Source organism: Colossoma macropomum, unplaced genomic scaffold, assembly GCF_904425465.1.
Source record: "Colossoma macropomum unplaced genomic scaffold, Colossoma_macropomum, whole genome shotgun sequence".
Taxonomy (NCBI): domain Eukaryota; kingdom Metazoa; phylum Chordata; class Actinopteri; order Characiformes; family Serrasalmidae; genus Colossoma; species Colossoma macropomum.
In genome coordinates this window covers 4,681,480-4,705,139 of record NW_023494795.1, presented here as the reverse complement: position 1 = coordinate 4,705,139, position 23,660 = coordinate 4,681,480, and the positions used below count along the sequence as shown (strand labels likewise).

The following is a 23,660-nucleotide window of genomic DNA, read 5'->3' as shown; positions in this document are numbered from 1 at the left end:
CATAATTTTAAGCATGACTCTTATTAAAAAAAATAAATAATAAAACACCATATTTAGATCTGATTGGTCTGGCAAAATACATGACCAGCATAACTCATGCAACTAGCTAGTTATGTTTATATTTTCAGTGCAGATCAATGTAAAATGCTTCTCTATTTGATCATATGGATTTCATCCATCATGGACAAATGGCTACTAATAGAAAATTTTAGGATATTTTTTAGTGTTTATTATGTTGTGTGATTATACAGTCAAGTGGAATTCATTGGGCTACATTGATTATAGTGTTACATTGGTTTGTGTTTTAATTGATTGGCCTTGGAACTGTTTGTGCTCGGATGTGAAGCTGCGAGTTGCAAAAGGTTTTTTTTACCATCTGCTTTAAAAAAAAACGAATCAGTTGGCCAAACAATCAGTCACTGGACAATTTGTAAAGTAATCTGTATTTGCAATAAGCAGTAAAAAGGTCATGGTCTGGTATTTAAAGGTTTGATTTTTTCCCTTGTCTTTAGACGTCAAGGCAACGAGCTGCAAGTGTACTACGCCCCTCACCGCACTTACAGCGACTTCTTTGATGAGATCAACCGTCGAGGAGACACCTTCTACGTGGTCTCTTTCCGCAGAGTGAGTGGCCTTTTTATTCCAATCTCCCACTCATGCACTCGGTGTGTATGTGAAGATGAACAGAGGTCATGAGAAACTTTTCTCTGAAACTGGAGCTTTGATATTTCATGGACTTCTCAAATAACTGCAGAACCAGACGTATTGGTTTTCCAAGTAACTGATGCTGTTTAAGTTGGCCTTGAGTTGAAGTTGAAGAAATTCTGTTACATCAATTTAACTCAGCGCTGCCTGAGTTGAGGTCAGGCGGGGGCTAACAAGTTCTACTTCGTAGGAGCCTCTGGACTTTCAGCATTTGTTCAAAGTTTAGACACACTTACCTGACACTTTATTATACACACCTGCCTCGTGGGTACACAGTGTAAGAGCAGGTGTGAGATGATATCTGTTTTCATGCGGAGTTGGTGGTAGTCATCTTCTAGCCCTTCATCATTGGTCAGTTTCTGACCACAGGGCCACTTTTTCGTGGACATTGTTTGATTGGTGGTCTATTCTCAGGTTTTTAAAAACTCCAAACACAGCTGTGCCTTATGTGCTTCTACCAGAGCAACACCTACGATTATAACAGTCACCTCTGGCTGCACTCTGGTTGGCAGATATGTGGATGGATGGATGGATGGATGGATGGATAGACAGATAGATAGATGGATAGATGATGGATGGATGGATGGTTAGATGGATATATGATGGATGGATAGATGGTTAGATGATAGATGATGGATGGATGGATAGATGGTTAGATGGATATATGATGGATGGTTGGATGGAAGGATAGGTGGATGGATGGATGGATGGATGAATGGTTAGATGGATAGATGATGGATGGATGGATGGATGGTTAGCTGGATAGATGATGGATGGATGAAAGGGTGGATGGATGGATGGATGGTTAGATGGATAGATGATAGATAGATAGATAAGTAGATAGGTAGATAGGTAGATGGGTGGATGGGTGGATAGATGGATGGATAGTTAAATGGATGGATGGATAGATGGATGGATGGATGGATGGATGGATGAGATAGATAGATAGATAGATAGATAGATAGATAGATAGATGGTTAAGTGGATGGATGGATGGGTGGATGGATAGATGGATGGATAGATGGCTAGCTGGATAGATGATGGATGGATGGATGGATGGTTAGTTAGATAGATAGATAGATAGATAGATAGATAGATAGATGGTTAAGTGGATGGATGGATGGATGGATGGATGGATAGATAGATGGTTAAGTGGATAGATGGATAGATGGTTAGATGGATGGATGGATGGACGTTTAGATGGATGGATGGATAGATGATGGATGGTTAGATAGATAGATGGTTAAGTGGATGGATGGATGGATGGATGGATAGATAGATGGTTAAGTGGATGGATGGGTGGATGGTTAGATGGATAGATGATAGATAGATTAGACATAGACATAGACAGATAGACTGTGTGTGTGTGTGTGTGTGTGTGTGTGTGTGTGTGTGTGTGTGTGTGTGTGTGTGTGTGTGTGTGGTCTACATACAGCAGGCCTACATTAAGTTCTGAACCTTCTGAACCTTGTTAATCTGTCACATGTTGCAAAAGCTAAGCTGAACCTGATATTGTGACAGTTTTATAACTCTATATTTTTTGTTTTTATTTTTACTTCATTTTGCAGAACTGTTGTATAAAATCAATAGAATATTCAAATTTGAGGCCATGTGTCATCATCAATAACATCATGGCTTTAATGATCTGTGAGCAAATTACCTTAAACATACCACCACCACGTTGATGTCACTGCTGCGCTGAGAATGGTCCAGCCCCCGAATAATATCAGTGATGTTCCTGATGGTCCCTTTCCATTCATGGCTGGCGTAGAGGGGAGCCGATTAATTGGGCACCAGCGGATGGACTTCAGTCAGTAATTGAAAACATACAGTGCAACTACGTGGTCAGTGTTTCTGATTGAATGGCATCGTGCAATAAACTGACAGCTCAGTGGATCTTGGTGAAAGATATTGAGATGTTGTTCTAGGTTCTTGTGTATATGTTTCTTAGTCCCTAAACTGATTCAGCTCACTGGCCAATTACCAAACCCTCAGGGCAAAGAAAACACTGAACTGTGCATTGCAGGGATCCCACAGGACCGTAACTCAGAACCGCTGTCTTTGACAGTATTTTCCCATGCACAGCAACAGTTCCACTGCCACTCCCAGCACCTCCCCTGATTGTAAACAAATTGATGTGCTGTTAATAAAGTATGTGAGAAGACGTTGAAGCTGGGATGCCAGGCTTTGGGCTTGGCTCTCGCCAAAACCTCCACCCTTTTTAATTGAAAGAGGAACCATATGGCCTCGTTCAGTGAAACACTGAACAAACAGCTCTGCTGTGATTCAGAGGTGCATAGATGTGTCCAAGAAGAAATGAGCCCGCACACACAAGTGTACGCTCACGGCGTTGGACAGCGTGAGGCCCACAAGGCCCTGTGTTTCGATAGGTTTCGATCTGACCTCATTTGTAACCGTCAACACAAGGTTTTAGTGTTTACCTCGTCTTCTCTTGTGGTTTTCGGGCTTGTTTGTGTTTCTCCCAACACTCCAGCCATACTTGCTTTCGATTAAGCACTCCGATGATGTGAATCATGTTGGAGGAAAGCTGATAATTGCTTTTGTTGAAGGGTCACACCCCCCCCCTGCACAACATGGAGCAAATGCGCTCATTTTTTGTTCTGTCCTTAAGTATAAAATAAACAGGAACCCGATGTTATGAGGTGTCTCATCCATCTTATGACTTACAGTAATACAGTAACTCCCTCCCAACGGTTACTTCAGAAATATAAAAAAAACAAAAGCACGGTTGGGTTTTGCCCGATCTCAACCAAACTCTTCTCGTGAAACATAACCCTCTATTGCACGATGTTGCCTCAGGGCAACAAACATTCTCCTCACTTTACAATAACATTATACATATTTAAGGACACTGACAGGGTTAACAATAAAGGGCAGAGATCAAGTAAGTCAGTAAAAAAGCATGCATTGGTCTTACTGTCTCTTAGTGGGCACTTTCAAACCTCTTTTTAACATTCAGTATCATTTTTCAGTTACGTGAAATTGCAGAAATGTGTTTGTTGCCTAGAAGCAACATTGTGCAACAGTGGAATGGATTCAGCCAGTCACAAGCCAGATCTCACCACTTCAGGGAACACGGATCTATATCATTTCGGCCCATTGTCGCACAATGTTGCCACAAGGCAACATACCCCAAAAAGACCCCTGCACAGATTATTGTTTAAAAAATGATTTGAATTCAGTAATCAGGTCAATTTTATGCAAGAAAAGTCAATCAGATTTTTTTTTTTTAATTGCTCTCGTAATGTGTGCAGTAGAAGGTTAAACAAGGACGTGACTAATACATCTGAAAGCACTTCTGAGAGCTTGAGACCGGTTTGCCTTCCTTTGTGTAAATGGATGCGCCCTCCAAACAAACAGATCTTTCTCACAAGGCCAATATAGCAGTCACTGGGTTTCCCAGTGCGTAACTGACTGGCTGCCCTCGTCTTTGGGGGTCTTACCGAAAAATTGGTTGATGGTTTCATGAGTCAGGCAGCAAAACATCAGCCTTGTTTGCTCAGGAAGAAGCAGCGTCTGAGGATTGCTTCGTCTCCCCTCCTCTTCCACTCCGTTCCACTGAAATGTCTTGGACTTGTTGACTTCTATGACTACAGTAAGCCCCCCTTAGCTTTTATGACTTCTCTTTGGCTATGAAAGATGGCCTGATGGGCTCCTACGTGACTTTTTCTTCAGCCAAGGCCAGGTTTGCAGAATAAGATCGTCACTGAATAGCTGAGATGTTTCGTCATGGACCTAATATCGGCATCAGAATTCCAGTTTGCACTCTTCCAGTGCTGGACGTGGAGAAAATGGAGCTGAGCCTCTGAAGGCCTTTTTGTTCAAAGAGCTATCAGTTGCTTGCATGACCCCAAGTGTTTAATTTTCACTCCTTTATTTAACTTCTTGTATTAAACATGCTTCTCCTCTTTCTAATGTGAACCAGGGGCAGTACGTTTATTTCCAGTAACTTGGGCCAGATCTATCTGGTTTATATTTACCCTATGAGTTTAAATCAAAGGCTTGTTGCAGCAACGCACATTTCTTCCCAAGAGCAACTTGGGTAACTTTTATGAGACGAGGAGTGCCAGGATGTAGACGGGAGAGATCGGAGACAAGCTGAATGGAAGGTGTTCTCTGGAGGCTTGTAGAACACGCTGTACTTGAAGATAGTCGCTGTGGTCGCGTTTTAATTTTTATAGCCTTTATTAGGTTTTTCCTGTCTGGTTATTTGCTTGTATTTTGTTTCTTGGGTTGCAGGGTGTGGGTCTCTATGGGGTTCCTTTCGTGTGAGGAGGTTCCGTTCCTGCCAGAGCTCACGCTGGACTTCATTTAAAATCTCATGCTGGACTTGAAATCTACTTTGAATTAATTTATATCTCAACATTTCCAGCATGTTTTGTCGTCATTGTAGGGGTTTCTGTTCCTCTCTTGCTTGTTGCTGTGGTACAACTTTGTGTCCTGGAAACTTTATTGGGAAGGGAGAACATGTTCTTGAGTTTAATTTGCGGTAATGTCACAAGGTTTTATTTTATGTAAGTCATTTTGGACTAATTCTAATGGTCCGTTCATTTCAGCTTTCATTGGGCGTGAAATTTTAGGCCGAAAAAGCAAGTCTGACCCAAACCACAGCACCTGAAGTCTGAACCAGGTCCAATCAAATTCTGCTCAAGCACGACCCGATCAGAAACACATCGCGTATTTGTCTGAGACTGATCCAAGCCCAATAAAGTTCTGTCCAAAACTGACTTGAACCTGCTCATTGTTACTAAATGCTGTATAAAACCTGATTTTTCTAATGATGGCAAGAGTTTCATGAACCCTCTACTGCACGCATTATGAGAGCAATTAAAAAATAAAGAAATAAATATTCTATTCACTTTTCTTGCACAAGATGGACCTGATTGTGTGTGCAGGGATCCTTTTGGGGTTTGTTGTCCGGGAAGAAATGATATACAGCCGTGTTCGCTGAGGTGGTGAGACCTGGCTTGTGGCCGGCTAAATCCATTCCACTGTCACACAGTGTTGCTTCTAGGCAACAAACCTATTTCCGCAAATTCTCACAATAAAAAAGTGATACTGAAGCCTGAAAAAGAGGTTTAAAAGTGCCCACTAAGAGATAGTATGATCAAGTACATGCTTTTATTGACTTACTCAAACTCTTTCCTTTATTGTTAACCCTGTGTTTGTCTTTAAATGTGAATAATGTTATCGTGAAGTGAGGAAAATGGGTTTGTTGCCCTGAGGGCAACATTGTGCAAAAGAGGGTTAATATGTATACTATTAGAAATAAAGGTTCTCTGCAGGTACATTTTTCATTCTTTAAGGTACAAACAATGTAAATGTTCCCTCAAAGGTTCAACAGTGGTTTTAAGGTCTGATTGTGAACCTTAAATAAGTTTTTCCAGGTGAAAAGTTCGTATTTGTACCTTTTCATAACCAAATGTTTTAAAACAGAACAGTAAAATAAAAGCCTGGAGACGAGACGGGGTGTGTGGAGTCAGTACAGCTTAGAACATATCATTTCAGTGGATTATGGTTCAGTTATGTTCCCTGACTAAAGGTACTGAGATGGACTCTTGAGGGTCCCACCCCAGTGACAAAAGGGGCACTGCCCCAGTGACGGTTTAGTACCTTTTTTTCTGAGAGTGTAGAGACAATAATAGCAGTAATATTTTCAGGGATAAGTACAGTTTTTAAAAATGACGTACAATCATGTATAAAATAATCATCTGGCCAAAAACAAGTTTACATACTGCCTCAACAAATTAATTCATTTATTCGTTCAATGCTTTTGAAGAAGGTTTTTTATCTGGATAAGCTTTCTATACTGCGCTGTTCTCACACTGTGTGGCGCTGATATAGCAAAATATTGGCCTTCATCTTTTTAAACTTTAAACTTAAAATTTCCTTACATAGATAATGTTACATGCCATATTGAATATATACAGTACAGTGTATGTGACTCCAGCAGCACTGCTGTGTCTGATCCACTCAGACCAGCACAACACACACTAACACACCACCACCACGTCAGTGTTACTGCAGTGCTGAGAACGATCCACCACCCAAATAGTACCTGCTCTGTGAGGGTCCATGGGGGTCCTGACCACTGAAGAACAGGGTAAAAGGGGGCTAACAAAGTATCAGAGAAACAGATGGACTACAGTCTGTAACTGTAGAACTACAAAGTGCACCTATATAGTAAGTGGAGCTGATAAAATGGACAATGAGCGTAGAAACAAGGATGTGTCCTTGTTTTATGCCTGATCGGTGTATATTTTAAGAATGTGGGCTATAATTAAAGAATATTGCAGCTCTTACGATTTGAAAATTGCACTGCTATAAATTGCGATTTCTATAAAAAAACGGTTAATCTTTCAGCCCTACTGTGACGTTAGCAGTGTAGCATTGCTGGCCTATGTAACGTCACAGTCATGTCAAAACCTCATAACACAGTTTTGTTTGGTTTTGTTATTATTTGTCAAAGCTGTGGGTTTGAAGGCCTCATCACTGACAGGAATACATCAGTTAAAGGACCTCATACTGCTCTGCAGGACCCCAGCAGGGTTCTTCTCTCTGTCTGTCTCTCTGTCTGTCTGTCTCTTTCTCCTCCATCTCTTCTCTTTCTTTAATGTAAGCAGCAGATCCCATAGAAATGGGATTTGGCCCCACTAGCCTCACATGTGCTCCAGGTCACATACTGCAGAGCGATGGCTATAACATGCCGCTCCATGTTTCTAATAGCCTTTACTGTCTCCCTGCGGATCGTTCAGCTTCAGATAGACACATTTTCCGTCTGGGTTCTATACAAACTCCCTCCGCTCTCTCGAATATCAGTGAGATAGTGAGAGCGAGATGACAGGTGTTACGTGTTTTGGCAGATATTTGTCCTTCCTGTCTGTACGGTTTGGGGATTTGACTGGTGCAACATGTGTCTAGAGCTTCCAGTGGTACAGTAGAATCAGGTCACCATAGACAGGTTTTCTTCTGATGAGCAAACCACAGAAGATCTCATGTCCCATGTTAACCAACAAATTTACATATAACTTACATAACATTATGACCACCTCCTTGTTTCTACGCTCATTGTCCATTTTATCAGCTCCACTTACTATATAGGTGCACTTTGTAGTTCTACAGTTACAGACTGTAGTCCATCTGTTTCTCTGATACTTTGTTAGCCCCCTTTTATCCTGTTCTTCAGTGGTCAGGACCCCCATGGACCCTCACAGAGCAGGTACTGTTTGGGTGGTGGATCATTTTCAGCACTGCAGTAACACTGACGTGGTGGTGGTGTGTTAGTGTGTGTTGCGCTGGTCTGAGTGGATCAGACACAGCAGTGCTGCTGGAGTTTTTAAACACCTCAGTGTCACTGCTGGACTGAGAATAGTCCACCAACCAAAAATATCCAGCCAACAGCGTCCTGTGGGCAGCGTCCTGTGACCACTTATGAAGGACTAGAGGATGACCAACACAAACTGTGCAGCAGCAGATGAGCTATCGTCTCTTTTTATGATATATTTAGTTCTGGGTAATCTTTTGTTAATTATATGTATCCTGCTTTCTTGCTGATGCTGAAATTGAATAACTTGTGCTTAATGGCCATTTTGACTGGAAATGAAATAAGCGAGGGGTGGCCTTTCACTTTCGCCCAGTGCTTTAAACCTGTTTTTAATCTGACTGTCTGAGCGACGTTTGAAGCTCTCAATACTGAATTTTTTATCAGTGCGCTCTGAAGTCCTTATCAAGAGAGTCCCCTTCTCTTCATGTGGCCTACAACAGCATTTGAAGCGTTTATCACGATGCTCGGCTCCATAATATCCGCAAAGCTACAAAGCAGGTTTGTACATATGCGTGGCTTTGAAGTTAGCTTTGTGCAGCAACAGCTGAGCTGTGAACCCTGTTATCCATCTGGAGGATCTCCAGGCACTCTGTCAGATTTACGGCTGAGCTCAGTGGCCTTCACTCTTTGATGTACGACATCATCTGTAGCGGTGCCCTATTTTCTCATTCTTGTGTGTCATTTATGCTGTGTTGTCACCCTTTAACTCGTCATATCATTTGCCGGTCACTCGTTCCGCTGTCTGTGGGGAAGGTTTGGGTTTTACTGAATGGGAAAACTCTCACTCTGACACTTATGACAAGATTTCCTAGAGCTGTTGGGCGGCTTTCGTGCCTGGCTGTGTTCTGTTCTGTATTGGCATCTTGTGATTCATAATAAGTTGTTTGTAGTCAACTCTTCCCTCTCTTTCTGCTTCAGGATCACCTTCTTCTTCCTGCCACCAACCACAACAAAGGAAGCAGGCCCAAGATGTCCGTGTTGCTGCCAGCGATGAACATCAATGGTGAGAGGTTTTTCTTTCCTTATAGAGAGCACTGTAAAAGTATCAGCTATCTGTTTGTGTAAATCCACTCTTTCTCTTGGCCAGTTGCTTCAGAGACAACAGAAACATTTTGCTTTGGTGATGCTTCAGCGAAGTGAGCGAAACCGCCTGTTACTTTTGGAGAAAGGACAATTAGATTTTTGGTTCCCCAGCCAGATGGCTCTGGCCAGGCCGTGGCCATCCCTCTGCTTTCTTTGCTTTCTGTGCAGAACATGCCTGAGAGGTTATCCAGGTTAGCTCAGAGGATTAAGATGATAACGTGTAGGCTGCATATCAGCTGCCTGGGGCTGATCTGCGTTTGGATCGGACTTATTCTGTGAGCTCAACCCATCGACAGTTCATCTGTTCCAGATGTTCTTAGTTTTTTTGTTTTTTTATCTTTTGCTTACATTCACCCAAATCATTTTGCAGACTCAGCTTTTGAATCGTCTGCCTTGCAGGAACTTGTGTCTCTCCGTTTCTATTTGGTGTCATTAGGGTTACAAAATCAATCAGCATTGTTGTTGAACAAATATACTTATTAAAATTTTTTCTGATGCACCGTTTATTTGGGAAAGACACAGTGGACCAGATTACCGCCAGCCAAATAGCACAGTGGTGGAGGTGGGCGATATGGCGCAAATATCACGATACTTCACAATATGTCACGATATTTTTTTTATTTTTTTTTTTTTACCCGATTTTCTCCCCGATTTAGTCGTCTCCGATTCCACCCGCTAGTTAGGACTCCCCCAATCACACGATGCTATCAACGCTAGGAGGGTGAAGGCTAACACAGGCTTCCTCCGAGACCTGTGAAGCACCACCGCTTCTTTTCGAACTGCCGCTCACGCAACGTCACTGGACAGCTGAACGCGCTCGGAGGAAAGCGCCAACCGCCAGATCTGTTACGTCAGCTAACAGACGCCTGCGCTGACTAGCATCGCGCTGAGTGATGGGGGGAGAAGGAGGGGCCATCCCACCCACCCAGAGAGAGCGAGGCCAATTGTGCTCTCCCGGCTACGGATGGCTGTAGCATCACCAGGGATCGAACTCGCGATCTCCTGATCATAGGGCCAACGCTTAGACGGTTGCGCCACTCGGGAGCCCCACGATATTTTTTTAATTTCTGAAATCTGAAATGTTGAAACAGAAAAAGGAGCCATTAGTCATTAGTGCCACATTTTTAAAAAATGAAAAAATGTACAAAAATTTAAAAGTACAAATTCATTTTATTTCACATTTCATACTTTATTGCCCTAAATGAAATGAAATGAACCTTTTTAGCCAACTGTGTCTGAACACGTCGGAATTAGACCTCCGCATTTAACCCAACCGTGCAGTGAAACACCACATACACACTAGTGAGCTTGCCCAGGGCGGTGGGCAGCCCTATCCACGGCGCCCGGGGAGCAGCTGGGGGTTGGTGCCTTGCTCAAGGGCACCTCAGTCACATACTGTTGGCTCAGGAGATCAAACCGGCGACCTTCCGGTCACAAGGCTGGTTCCCTAACCTCCAGCCCACGACTGCCCCCTTTTTTAAATCCAATTTAAAAAAGGTTTATCATGTTCTCTTTGTTATGAAACATGCCACTGGGCCATGTTCTAGAACAGGGGTGTCCAGTCTTATCAACAAAGGTGTGGCTACAGGTTTTCACTCCAAACAACCTGACCCCACTTGTTTAATCAGTTGGTCTTAGTTTTCAAACACGTCACCTGATGAAGTCCTGCTTTGTTGGAGTGAAAACCTGCAGCCACACCGGCCCTCTGCGGATAAGATCGGACACCCCTGTTCTAGAAGTACAGATGATATCCACGATATCTTTCACAGTAACGATGATAGCATGTGCACTGTAGCACCCAAACAGGTGCTGAGCACTTATCATTAATATGACACCTCATTAACGTGTTGATTCTCAGTGTCTTTGACCAAAAACATGTATAAACAAGGAGGACGGGAAGGACAGACCAGTGCTGATCACCTCCGCAGTGACTTGATGAATAGGACTTCATTACTGTGCTGCACGTTTTTGTCGTGGAGTGGTGTGGTTACCGATGAGGCTTATAAATCTGGCCCATTGCTCTTTCGTCCAAAGTACTGTACTTTTTTCCAAGGCTGAAAACCTTGAGGATCAGCCAGTACTGATCTTATACCACTAAGCTTTAAAATGATTTGATTCAAGATGAGCATTTAAAGTAGGCTGTCATGCTCAGACTACTCAAACACAGCCCACTACATCACATCACACATTGCGAGTGGGTGCTTTTAGCATAGGTTTACTGGATTTAATTGGATTTATTTTTTCACTTTAAATATCTGATCCAGCATTTCCTGCTGGTATCGTCTGTATTATGATAGTTTTGAGACTTATTTGTTTATTTGATATTGTGAGAAATGGCTGCCTCAGTGACAGAACTGCCAAATCAGAGTCATGCATGGTGATCCAAGCTTATTCAGACAGTGACTCATGACTGAGCATCTGTTTAAGAAGGTATTTGGTGTAGCTCTTTTTTTTCCCTACCAAACTTTGACTGTGCAATTTTTTTTCGTGTATTTTAACCAGTTTTTTCCAGTTCAGTCCTCACTGCGCAATGCTAGCAAGACAGGTTTTAGTGCGCCTGAATTAGTGTTTAATAAGCAATGAAAGTGTTTGATGAGATATTAATGGACCAGTAAGTAGCTCCCAAGTGAGATATTACTGAATAGAATCTGGTAGGAGCAACTTATGGACCTATTGTCCATATATTAGACCCATATATACACACTGATCAGGCATAACACCTGGCATGTGACCACCTCCTTGTTTCTACACTCATTGTCCATTTTATCAGCTCCACTTACTATATAGGTGCACTTTGTAGTTCTACAGTTACAGACTGTAGTCCATCTGTTTCTCTGATACTTTGTTAGCCCCCTTTTACCCTGTTCTTCAGTGGGTAGGACCCCCATGGACCCTCACAGAGCAGGTACTATTTGGGTGGTGGATCATTCTCAGCACTGCGGTAACACTGACGTGGTGGTGGTGTGTTAGTGTGTGTTGCACTGGACTGAGTGGATCAGACACAGCAGTGCTGCTGGAGTTTTTAAACACCTCAGTGTCGCTGCTGGACTGAGAATAGTCCACCAAACAAAAATATCCAGCCAACAGCGTCCTGTGGGCAGCGTCCTGTGACCACTGATGAAGGACTAGAGGATGACCAACACAGACTGTGCAGCAGCAGATGAGCTCTCGTCTCTGACTTTACATCTACAAGGTGGACTGACAAGGTAGGAGTGTCTAAGAGAGTGGACAGTGAGTGGACACAGTGTTTAAAAACTCCAGCAGCACTGCTGCGTCTGATCCACTCATACCAACACAGCACACACTAACACACCACCAAAGTGCACCTATATAGTAGGTGGAGCTGATAAAATGGACAATGAGCGTAGAAACAAGGGGGTGGTCATAATGTTATGCCTGATCGGTGTGTGTGTGTATAGATATGTATAGTTTTTCAATTTTCATGATAATTGGGGCAATAGAAATGCTCCAGAATCAAACCTCTTTACATTAACTTACATTAAAAGCCTTTTTCGGTAATACTTCTTTACTTTTTTAATTTTTTTGAACAGCAACAATATACTTATGTTACCAATATTACTTTATTCCAGCATCCAGTGAATCAAACATTGTGTCCTGGTCCATTTTTTTTCCTTTGCCCTAAGAGCTTTCAACTTTTGGCACCACATCCTCATTCCTTTCCTCTCTATAGTTTTACTTCTCTCCCTCCGTCTCCTGGCTATGGCCGTGCTATCAGATGAAATCAGAGCTGATTTAGAAGGCGGTGATACCCTCACTCTGCCATGAAGGACCTGTGGGGGTTTGGGTCTTTTGAAAGAGAAGATGGATGAAGCTAGAGGCCATTCGTTCTCCTTTTATAACTCTGTTCTTGCCCGGAAAGCCTGCTGAGCTTCTGTTGGTACTGGCCGACGTTTGGCAAACAGCGAAGTCAAATAGTAGTGTCCTCCTAACTGCCCTGACCAAACGATCTTGAACTGCAAACAATGGGCTCCTTCAGGAAGTAATATCAGTCTTTGGCTTGAAAAGTACGTAGCGGAAATGAACACTTGGATCTGTGTGCTGCCATATTCAGGCCATATGTCTTTGAACATGCATTCAGGGTCAAACATTAACCCTTCAAGAGTTATTTCCTGTTTCTGCTGTGTTTTGATATTCCGTTCAGATGTGATTATGTAATTACTAAGGCTATAAAACAAGTCAAATAATTAATTGCAAATAATCATTATCATTATCATCAATATAATCATTATTTGGCCCTGAAAAAAGAAGATAGACTGTCTTATCAGACCATTAAAGTTATTCCTCACCTTCTTGCAAATTACCATAGATATACATACCTAGATGCCGCATTGGGTCCAGCCAGGCACGTCAACAGCGCCGCCATGTTGGGGAGGTCAACATCACTGCTGGACTGCATTCAGTACCATTACAGAGCGGCAGTTTCAGAAAGATACTGTCCAAAATTACACTATTTCATGAATATTGCTCTCAGAAAGTGGGATAAGATTATATAACTGAGGGAACGCAGTGATCCACACTCATGACTGTGTGATGTTTATGTAGATATGGCCGTGTGGTTGGTGAAGCACAGAGAACCTGTTGATGTGATTGTTTTTCCTTTGGTTTTATATGAAGCTTATTTCATTAATAGTCTATTCAGGGGGTCTTAACTTTATGTAGGTGTTATTTATTTACAGTGATGGTTAAAGCTTTGTAGTTCAGTAAGTTATAGCATTCCTTAATCCGTGTAGATATTCATAATAGATTAACGTCAGCACCTTCTTACACGAAGCTGAAGGTAGCTTCTTATTTGCCAGCTTCTTGTTCAGATTTTCCCATTCCACCTTAAATGGTACATCAGCCAGCTTCTTGTTTGAATTTTCCCGTTCCACCTTAAATGGTGCAGCTTCAGGCACCAGAACATAACTGCTGCACCATTTAAGGTGGAATGAGAAAACTCGAACAAGAAGCTGGCGAATAGGAAGCCGACTTCAGCTTCGTCCTTCTCACTGTGTTTTGGGGGTTCATTTTATTTTTATGTGTATTAAGATTAGAAGTGATTCACACATTGATGGATTTGCTGATGTGTCTGATTGTGTTTCTCGCACTAAACTCAGTTTTTAACGTCAGGTGCAGACTAAATACTTTCCTGCTGGTCCGGACGGCTAATTATCACGATCAGTTATTAAAGAAGTAAAAGCTACCGAGAGCCGATCCGCGCAGCCTAGATTAATCTGTGTCTGAGGATTATAACAAAACAAATTTGGTGAAACTCATCATCTCTCAATACAAGTGAATTTGACTTCTCCAGCATGGCGGCTGTATCAACACTAACCAATCAGGCTAAAGCAACTTTACTCAAGAAGAGAATTTATTTAAAAATTATTTGAAATCCACAGCTTATTGACGGGTCCATTAACATCCTGCGTTGTAGACTTGACACCCCCTCAAACTGCAAGGCACTGACAAAGGAATCAGAGAAGGAAAAAGCAGTAATGGTGTTAAAAAAGCACCATTAATAATTTAACCTGTTAACTTTAGAAGCACCAGTAATTATGCATTAATTTGTGTAGCTATGTAATAACCCATTTATTACTACATGTAATGAACATTTGCATTTGGTTTACATTCCGTATCGACCGATTGAAGCCTGCACTTCTGACTTGTTTGTCTTCTGTTTCTAAGGCTTAATAATTATGGCTATTTCACATTATGACATCAGAACTACCATTTTAGTCTATCTAATCTGTGAAAATCAGTAAAAGTACTTCTGCTAAATTTCTCTGCACAAATTTCTCAGCTGTGAAGTGAAAGATTTCATAAGGGTTTAACTGGCCCTGAGTGTTGCAGCGTTAGAGGGAAGTTGAGCACAGGCCCAACAGTCCAAACAGTCCCAGTATAGTTCAGTTTGTTGTAAATTTTTCCAGCTACATGCTGCATTCATTTAACGCGACCTGCATATAAATGGCTTTCATATGCCTTTCCCTAATAGAAGTGTTGGAACCGTGTGGGAATCAGGGATTTTTACGTTCGCCGGCAGCTGTTTCTGTTGTTGTTTAGTCCTGGTGTCCTAGTTTGGGTCTGGTTATGCCACAACATGTAAATGATCATGCACAGAGAAAAGGACTGTCCTTCTGTCGTTTTACTGTCATTTTACTGCCGTTTTACTTCCATGTGAGTGACCATATGAGGAGGACGGGACTATACTTGCTTCCATTTTACTGTTTTGGTGCAATGCCACATTCTGGGTTAGTCATCTGTTGTGCTTTGTTTCAGTCTGTGGGCTCTTCTGTACTTTGTAGCGCACTGTAAACACTGTTTTTGTTCTGGTTTTAATTTTTGTTTTATGGCCCTTTTTGTTTCTGTTGTCCAAAAACTACTGAACTCGTGGAGGATACAGGCATACATATTTGACTGGCTCAAATAGGGTAAAAACAAAAAACAATAGAAATATAAATTAGACATTTTCATTCAGCTCTGCTGTTGTCAGCAGATAACATCCAATAAAATAACTCAAGCTACTCATTTCCTCTAATGTCCGGTTATGGGTCAGCCAGTTTCCACTTGATCAAGCACCCTTTAGCACCATAGCTTAGTGAGTGGTTTATTTTAATGTAGAAATACACTGATCAGGCATAACATTATGACCACCTCCTTGTTTCTACGCTCACTGTCCATTTTATCAGCTCCACTTACTTTATAGGTGCACTTTGTAGTTCTACAGTGTTTCTCTGCATACTTTGTTAGCCCCCTTTTACCCTGTTCTTCAGTGGTCAGGACCCCCATGGACCCTCACAGAGCAGGTACTATTTGGGTGGTGGATCATTCTCAGCACTGCAGTAACACTGACGTGGTGGTGGTGTGGTAGTGTGTGTTGTGCTGGTTAAACACCTCAGTGTCGCTGCTGGACTGAGAATAGTCCACCAAACAAAAATATCCAGCCAACAGCATCCTGTGGGCAGCGTCCTGTGACCACTGATGAAGGACTAGAGGATGACCAACACAAACTGCAGCAGCAGATGAGCTGTCGTCTCTGACTTTACATCTAAAAGATGGACTGACAAGATAGGAGTGTCTAATAGAGTGGACAGTGAGTGGACACAGTGTTTAAAAACTCCAGCAGCACTGCTGTGTCTGATCCACTCATACCAGCACAGCACACACTAATACACCACCACCATGTCAGTGTTACTGCAGTGCTGAGAATGATCCACCACCCAAATAGTACCTGCTCTGTGAGGGTCCATGGGGGTCCTGACCACTGAAGAACAGGGTAAAAGGGGGCTAACAAAGTATGCAGAGAAACACTGTAGAACTACAAAGTGCACCTATAAAGTAAGTGGAGCTGATAAAATGGACAGTGAGCGTAGAAACAAGGAGGTGGTCATAATGTTATGCCTGATCGGTGTATCTGTGCAGCTCCGTCTGTGCAGTTCTGGGTGTAACTGGTGTTTTGAACCATAAATCTGAGAAAAGATTCTGAGGAAAGTCTTTTAGGGACCAGCGTGTTTGTGTGAATGTTGCAGGCATTGCAAACCACATCACAGCAGATTGACAGCAGCAGCTCGTTGTCTCTGCTAGAGACCAGTGCCACTACTGTTACATGTGAGCTTAATTAAGAAGCCTCACAAAGTCACATTGGCACTAATTAGGGCTGTCACTCTCAGCCACGCCTTTTTTGGCCAGTGTCCACCTGCCCAGGCAGCAGGAACGTAGCTGTCTCTGTCGACGGGGGCCCATGTCAAGCGAGAGGGCTTAAGACAGAGGGAGGTTTGGGAGATACCTCAAAGCTCTGCCCTTTGAAGTGCATTAACCTCAGCCTCATCAGAAACACATACAGGCCTGTGACCCGCAGGTCCCTGTGTTTACTTAATCACAACCTGGAGTGGATTTTAGACAGTTGTGTATTAATAACAGGAGCGGCTAATGGGAAATTTGCCAGAAGGGGCCTCTTTGTTTCTGTAGCGAGTCGAGCGAGAGACATTACTGAGGTATTTAGACTTCAAGAAGATACAGTGGGGAAAATGTCATCATCTGGTGTGAACAGTCTCATAGTCGAGCTGTTTTGCTCCAGGCCTTTTTAAATAGATCAAGGCAGTTGAAAAATTGGTTTTGAACTCATTCAGATTTATTTGATCGTGGGCCAAATACATGAAGTGCACTAGTAAGGGCAGATAGCAGGCAGTAACATGCCAGCTCATTCATAAAGGAGGATTACTGGTGTGTTTTACTGCTTGCATGATGTGAGGCATCTCGTATATATGTGCCAGAAGCAATTCATAACATGCAGAGTCCCTCAGGAAAAAGAAATGGGTCATTCTACAGAAACGTCCACGTCTTTATCCATCCATAGGTGTCACTGGTGTTACCGATCCTCATTGGTGTTACACATAATAAAGGGAACACCAGAGACATTTTTAATGAACAATGCATTTTACTAAAATAACTGCTACAGAGCATCAAACCACATGTGGTCAATCATTAATATCCACTAAAATATGGAATTTAATCCAAAGTCGGTCACACCAGTGACTTCAGCTAAAAGCTTCATTTGAAATCATGAGCTAAATGAGAAAATCTCTGATAACTGAAAGACACAGTGGACTCACCATGTGCTTTTCTTCATAGATCCTCAGAAAACAGGTAAAAGGAAATTATGATGTCATCGCTGTGCCCTTTTTTTCAAAATAAGAGTTTTTTTTTCTGTTATGCAGTAACACCAGTGACACAACTTTCATTATATATTTTATAACATTTATTTGGCATTTGTTTTCTTTATGTCTTTTAAATCATATATTCCATAATCATGTATAGATTATTGCAGTCAAAACTGCACGAAAATATGTTTTTACCTCAAAATATGGCCTCAGCCTTTACACATGACTGTGGGGACGAGCTCTTCTGTGGTGCTTGGAGTTCTGTATGATTGATTTAAAAACCAATACTGCTAAATTGAAGCTCAAGAAGGTGTAATTATTATAATAACTTACTTTTTTATTTTAAAATATAAATAAATTGTAACCGTAACATGTTTTTCAAGTGTAATATATCTGTAAACGCTATAGGGACACAACAATGGACGTTTCTGTAGAATGACCCAAATACTTTAATTCATTTCAAATTTGTTACTGCAATTATAATGAATTGGAAAAAGGCTTGAATTCTTACCAGTGAGAAATGAATTCTTGCTAAAATATAATTCCTACTGTTTAATTATTGGTTTATTGAATTTTGATGTTATAGTAAGATTTTTGTATACATCGTTTGTTCCTAGGAAGAACATTTTCTGATAAAGAAATTTTGTCATGTTTACCAGAAAATGTATCATTTGCCAGGGAGTCTTTTCTTAAAATTAGTAGCTGTTTTCAAAAAAATTTTGTTTTTCTTTGCTTCTTTGTTCTCATTTCTTTCATCATATTCAATTTGGCAGCCAAACAGAGCTTCACCTGGCATGAGTCTCTAAAATGTTTGACCTGTGTGCCTCACATTTTTGTGTGCCGCAGTGCTGTTAGTGCTGAGTTTAATGAATCTGGCACAGTGTCTTTTAGTCATATTAATAATCACAGTAGCCACGTTTACATGCAGCCTGATAATCCGTTAATAATCCGACTAATAGCTCAATCAGAATAGAATTCATCCATGTAAAGACATCAATCGGAATAGTCTAGTCTGATTGAAGCCATTCAGAATATAATTTCTATCCGATTGATCGAGGTGGATAATCCTGCAAATAATCCGTTAAATAGAAGAATAATATCTGTGTAAACGCCTGTATCTGATTACATTCCCTATCGGAAAGTTTAAGTCCGTTCTGATCATGTTTGTCGCTCCATAGTGAAAGTTTATACCGTTCAACATGGCGGAGCAGAAACTGGTCTGCAGAGGAGACGAAGTTTATGCTCTGATCTTTAAAAGACGGCGGTGGGACGGACGCCCATCTTATGTGTCTCAGAACACGACGTCTTCCTCTCGGCCTTCTTTAATAAGGACATGTGAAGGACGTTTTCCTGAGTCTGACATCATTTTAAAGCAGTTAAAAACACAAGCACTGCTCACTGCTGCTCGTCTCACTCTGACTGGACTCACGTGATACTGGTTGTCATGGTAACGTCTACACTTAGTGGTTCTCTACACGTGCTAATTTTAGATTGGATTATTGTAGTGAGCATGTAAACGGAGATTTTGATCAGATTGTTGAGTAGAGTGAGAATAAACACCTCAATCTTAATCTGTAATCTGAGTATATTCAATCGAATTGGCAACAATCTTTGCATGTAAACAGCCAGTGTCATATTAATAATCAGACACATTTGTTTACCAGATACACACAGCATTTTACAGTGCCTTGTCTGCTTTGAGTGAATGGTTTAAATACAAAGGTCCTTAGTGGAAGAAGTATGGTAACCTGTGGTAACCCTTACTTAGTAACTCTTCGACTGTCAGTAACCTCAACTAATTTCGTTTTGTAGCTGCTGATCGGCTCCATGCAGTGGATAGGAGGTACTTTAATCTGATGGTGGTGTTCATAACTGCTTTTATTCATGCATATTTCTGGAATGCCTTTCTTGAGCAGCCTATTTTAGCATGCCACAGAATTTCAGTGGGATTGCGGTTAGGTTCAGTGGGGCTTGGCCATTCTTAAATACAAAGTTTCTCCCGTTTGAGCAGCACTGTTTTCGATTTGCTTCTGCGTTTTGGATCACTGACTCAACCTCGTCAAGTTCTACACCACAGACAGATGCTCTGGTGTTGAAGAATTTCCTCATACAGTTTGAGTATCACGGGTCCCTGAAGGGTTGCAAAACAGCCAAGCCCCAACACAGTGAAGCAGCCTCACACTATTGCACTCCCTCCACCATGTTTCATGGTTGGGGTTTGTTTGACAGACAATACAAGTAAACCTTACATAAGATGCAACTCACACATCGCTGTTGTCAAAAGAAAACCTCGTATCTCCAATTTGAAAATAGCTGTTACCCTTTGTCTGTAAATCTCATGATGAATGGACCAAAAGAAATGACCCAAAATGACTTGGAAAAATGTCTGGTTCCATTGACTTACATTAAAAGTAAAGTAGGTTTTTTCCTTCTCCTGTAAAGTTAACATTTTGGAGATACGAGGTTTTGTTCCAGCAACAGCGATATATACTGATCAGGCATAACATTCTGACCACCACCTTGTTTCTATGCTCATTGTCCATTTTATCAGCTCCACTTACTATATAGGTGCACTTTGTAGTTCTACAGTTACAGACTGTAGTCCATCTGTTTCTCTGATACTTTGTTAGCCCCCTTTTACCCTGTTCTTCAGTGGTCAGGACCCCCATGGACCCTCACAGAGCAGGTACTATTTGGGTGGTGGATCATTCTCAGCCCTGCAGTAACACTGACATGGTGGTGGTGTGTTAGTGTGTGTTGTGCTGGTACGAGTGGATCAGACACAGCAGTGCTGCTGGAGTTTTTAAACACTGTGTCCACTCACTGTCCACTCTATTAGACACTCCTACCTTGTCAGTCCACCTTGTAGATGTAAAGTCAGAGACGATAGCTCATCTGCTGCTGCACAGTTTGTGTTGGTCATCCTCTAGTCCTTCATCAGTGGTCACAGGACGCTGCCCACAGGACGCTGTTGGCTGGATATTTTTGGTTGGTGGACTATTCTCAGTCCAGCAGTGACACTGAGGTGTTTAAAAGCTCCAGCAGCACTGCTGTGTCTGATCCACTCATATTATTATGTGCAGGAGAAGCTGTTTTTGTTACTTATTTGAAAATTGTGGCATTCAGACTGCACTGATGTTTGAAGGTCCACACTCTTAGTTTACAAATGAAAGTACGGCCTGATGGTGAACTAATGGAGGCCCAAGTGTTTAAAATCTTTCCATCCTTTATGAGCTTCAAAAACTTTTCTGCCTGACTATCAAACTGCACTTGACAGAATAACGTTAAGTGACCCTTATTAGTCCCACAACGGGGAAATTTCACCTTCACATTTTGACCCATCCATGCAGTGAAACACCACATACACACTAGTGAACACACACACTAGGGAGCAGTGAGCACACCTACCCAGAGCGGTGGGCAGCCCTATCCATAACGCCTGGGGTTGGGGGTTAGGTGCCTTGCTCAAGGGCACTTCAGTCACGTACTGTTGGCTCAGGAGATCAAACCGGAGACCATCCGGTCACAAGGATGGTTCCTTTTTATTAAAATTACCTTAGTTGTTAAAACTAGGGTGGCAGTACTCGAGTCCTGACTCGGGACGTTTTGATGTTGTCTCGGACTTGTCTTGGACTTGATAGTACTTGGACTTACCTCGGTCTCGGCCATCAGTCTGGCCAAATTAAATCCTCTAGTCTTGACTAAATCTGACTACTGTTTAAAAAATAACCTTTCTTTTAGTGGTCACAGGTGTTTGCTGACTCACACTTAACCAGCTCAGGGGTTAAACTGGACCAGTATGAACTGAAGCTTTAGCAGCTTTGGTTCATCTCAATGGCAAACGCAGCTCCGGTGCTGTAATCTGGTCTTCATGAAAACCATTAAACTATTCAGTGTGATAACCACAGCGATAAATGACCTTGGTATTGATATTAAAGATGACGCCCCATTTAGACTCGGGCCCAATTCCTTTTCACCCTTCGCCCCTACCACTGAGCCCTTAACCCTCTGTTTTGCGCGTTCACGTCTAGGGGTAGGGTGTCCCAATTCTTGTTGAGATAGAGGGGTAGGGCGAAGTGTTGGGGCTACATGACCCTCCAAATGGAGGTTTTTCAGAGACTCCAAACAGAGAGTTATGAGGAAAAAAAGAAAAACTGCCAAGATGGCTGAACAAGAGACCAAAGAAACCCACAAATGTGAGAATTTACTCCGTTAAAAAATTACGATAACCACTGTATTATCTTAGTTTAATGTCGTTTCAGTGTATTTTGGTCGTTTTCTTCATAACAAGCATAAAAAATCACTAATAACATGCTAATGTCTCTGTAGCTGGCTAACTTTCCCATTCCACCTTAAATAGTCCAGCAGTTCTGACGCCTGAAGCACCAGAATGTAACTGCTGCTCCATTTAAGGTGGGACGGGAATATTCGAACAAGAAGCTGGTGAATATCTGACCTCAGCTTCATATCACCAAAGAATTAGCGGTGGGCGATAATAAATAATTGCCCCCCTCTTTGAAGGCATATGATTCCCTAAATGTAACTAAAGCCCAGCAGTGAGGAGCTGAACTTTACCCTCTTCTGCTGTCACTGCAGACTGGCAGGGTCGCCTACAGAGCAGCACTGGTAGCTGTTAATGAAGTAATTTTTTTGTCCCATTTCAGAGAGAAGATTTCGACCACTACCCCTTGTAACTCAGTTCCAAGAGGTTAGGATGACACTCGAAAACAAGGGGTAGGGGTGAAAAGAAGAAATGGGACTGGGCTTAATGACTTATCTTGGACGTGACAAAGGTGGTCTTGACTACAGCCCCAGTTAAACCCACTGATGGTACAGTCCGCTTCACAGTTTAAAATTTATGAGGCCAAAGCGAGGATAGGACTCACTAATGCATCCAGCAGGTATAGCTGGAAAAAGAATATAGGACTAACCTACACTGAACCCCTCTGCCTTTCTTGGATCACACATGTCTGCTATAAACTGGAGGAAGCTATTCTGCTGCCCATATGGTGTATTAACATGTGTGTCCACCAGACTCTTCTTACTATCACGGAGAACGTTGGCCATGTCACTGGTAAAGCTGTAGTGCGTATTTATTACTCTATAAGAGATTCCTCTGTAAATACCTTGCAGACTGTCTGGGGGTGTCTGGGTTTCCGTAAATACTTTGCAGACATGCAGTCTTTTATGTACAAGCCAAAAAACAAAAAGGTCTTATTGTCCAGCTTTATTTAGGTGGAAAGAAATGGACCCAGGAGCATTATTGTAACCAAAAGACATTGTCTCAGGCTGGTTAAACCCAAAACCTTGACTTTGGTCTACTGGTCCACTGGGCAGTGTGGTACAGTACGGTTACTTATCCATGGTCACACATTTTGTCATCATTTCCACTGCCAAGAGAACTGTACCATACCTGAGTGCAGGTGCTGAACATTCACTACCTTTCACATGCTAAGCATATTGAACCGGAACGTATCGGTGGACCTAATAAATAATCGAGACTCTGTAGACAGACTAACCAGCTGTGTGTCAGATATTTCTCATTGGATGTCGAAAAATTTTCTACAGTTAAATCATGAAAAAAACTGAAATATTAATCATTGGTACAGAAACTGAGAGCAAAAAAAAGATTTATGAGAAACTTCGTTCTTTAGCTTCATATACCAAACCTGAAGTATGAAACCTGGGTGTGATCTTAGACTCTGAGCTCTGTTTTATCTGCATGTAAACACAGACACAAAAGCAGCTTTTTATCACTTAAGAAAAATGACTAAAGTTTGGCCTTTTCTCTCTCAGAGCGACGCAGAGAGACTTGTTCATGCATTTGTTACGAGCAGAGTTGATCACTGTAATGATCTTCATACTGAATC

General features: G+C 41.9%; 1 protein-coding gene across 1 annotated transcript in view; it reads left to right on the top strand.

The window, feature by feature from the left end:
- Positions 1 to 23,660, top strand: part of atf6 (activating transcription factor 6) — a 105,828-nt gene that overhangs the window by 77,141 nt on the left and 5,027 nt on the right. The window contains exons 14-15 of the mRNA XM_036581250.1: positions 513 to 624; positions 8,969 to 9,053. Of these exons, the coding sequence (XP_036437143.1) occupies positions 513 to 624; positions 8,969 to 9,053 (197 nt within the window). The remainder of the gene's footprint in view (positions 1 to 512; positions 625 to 8,968; positions 9,054 to 23,660) is intronic.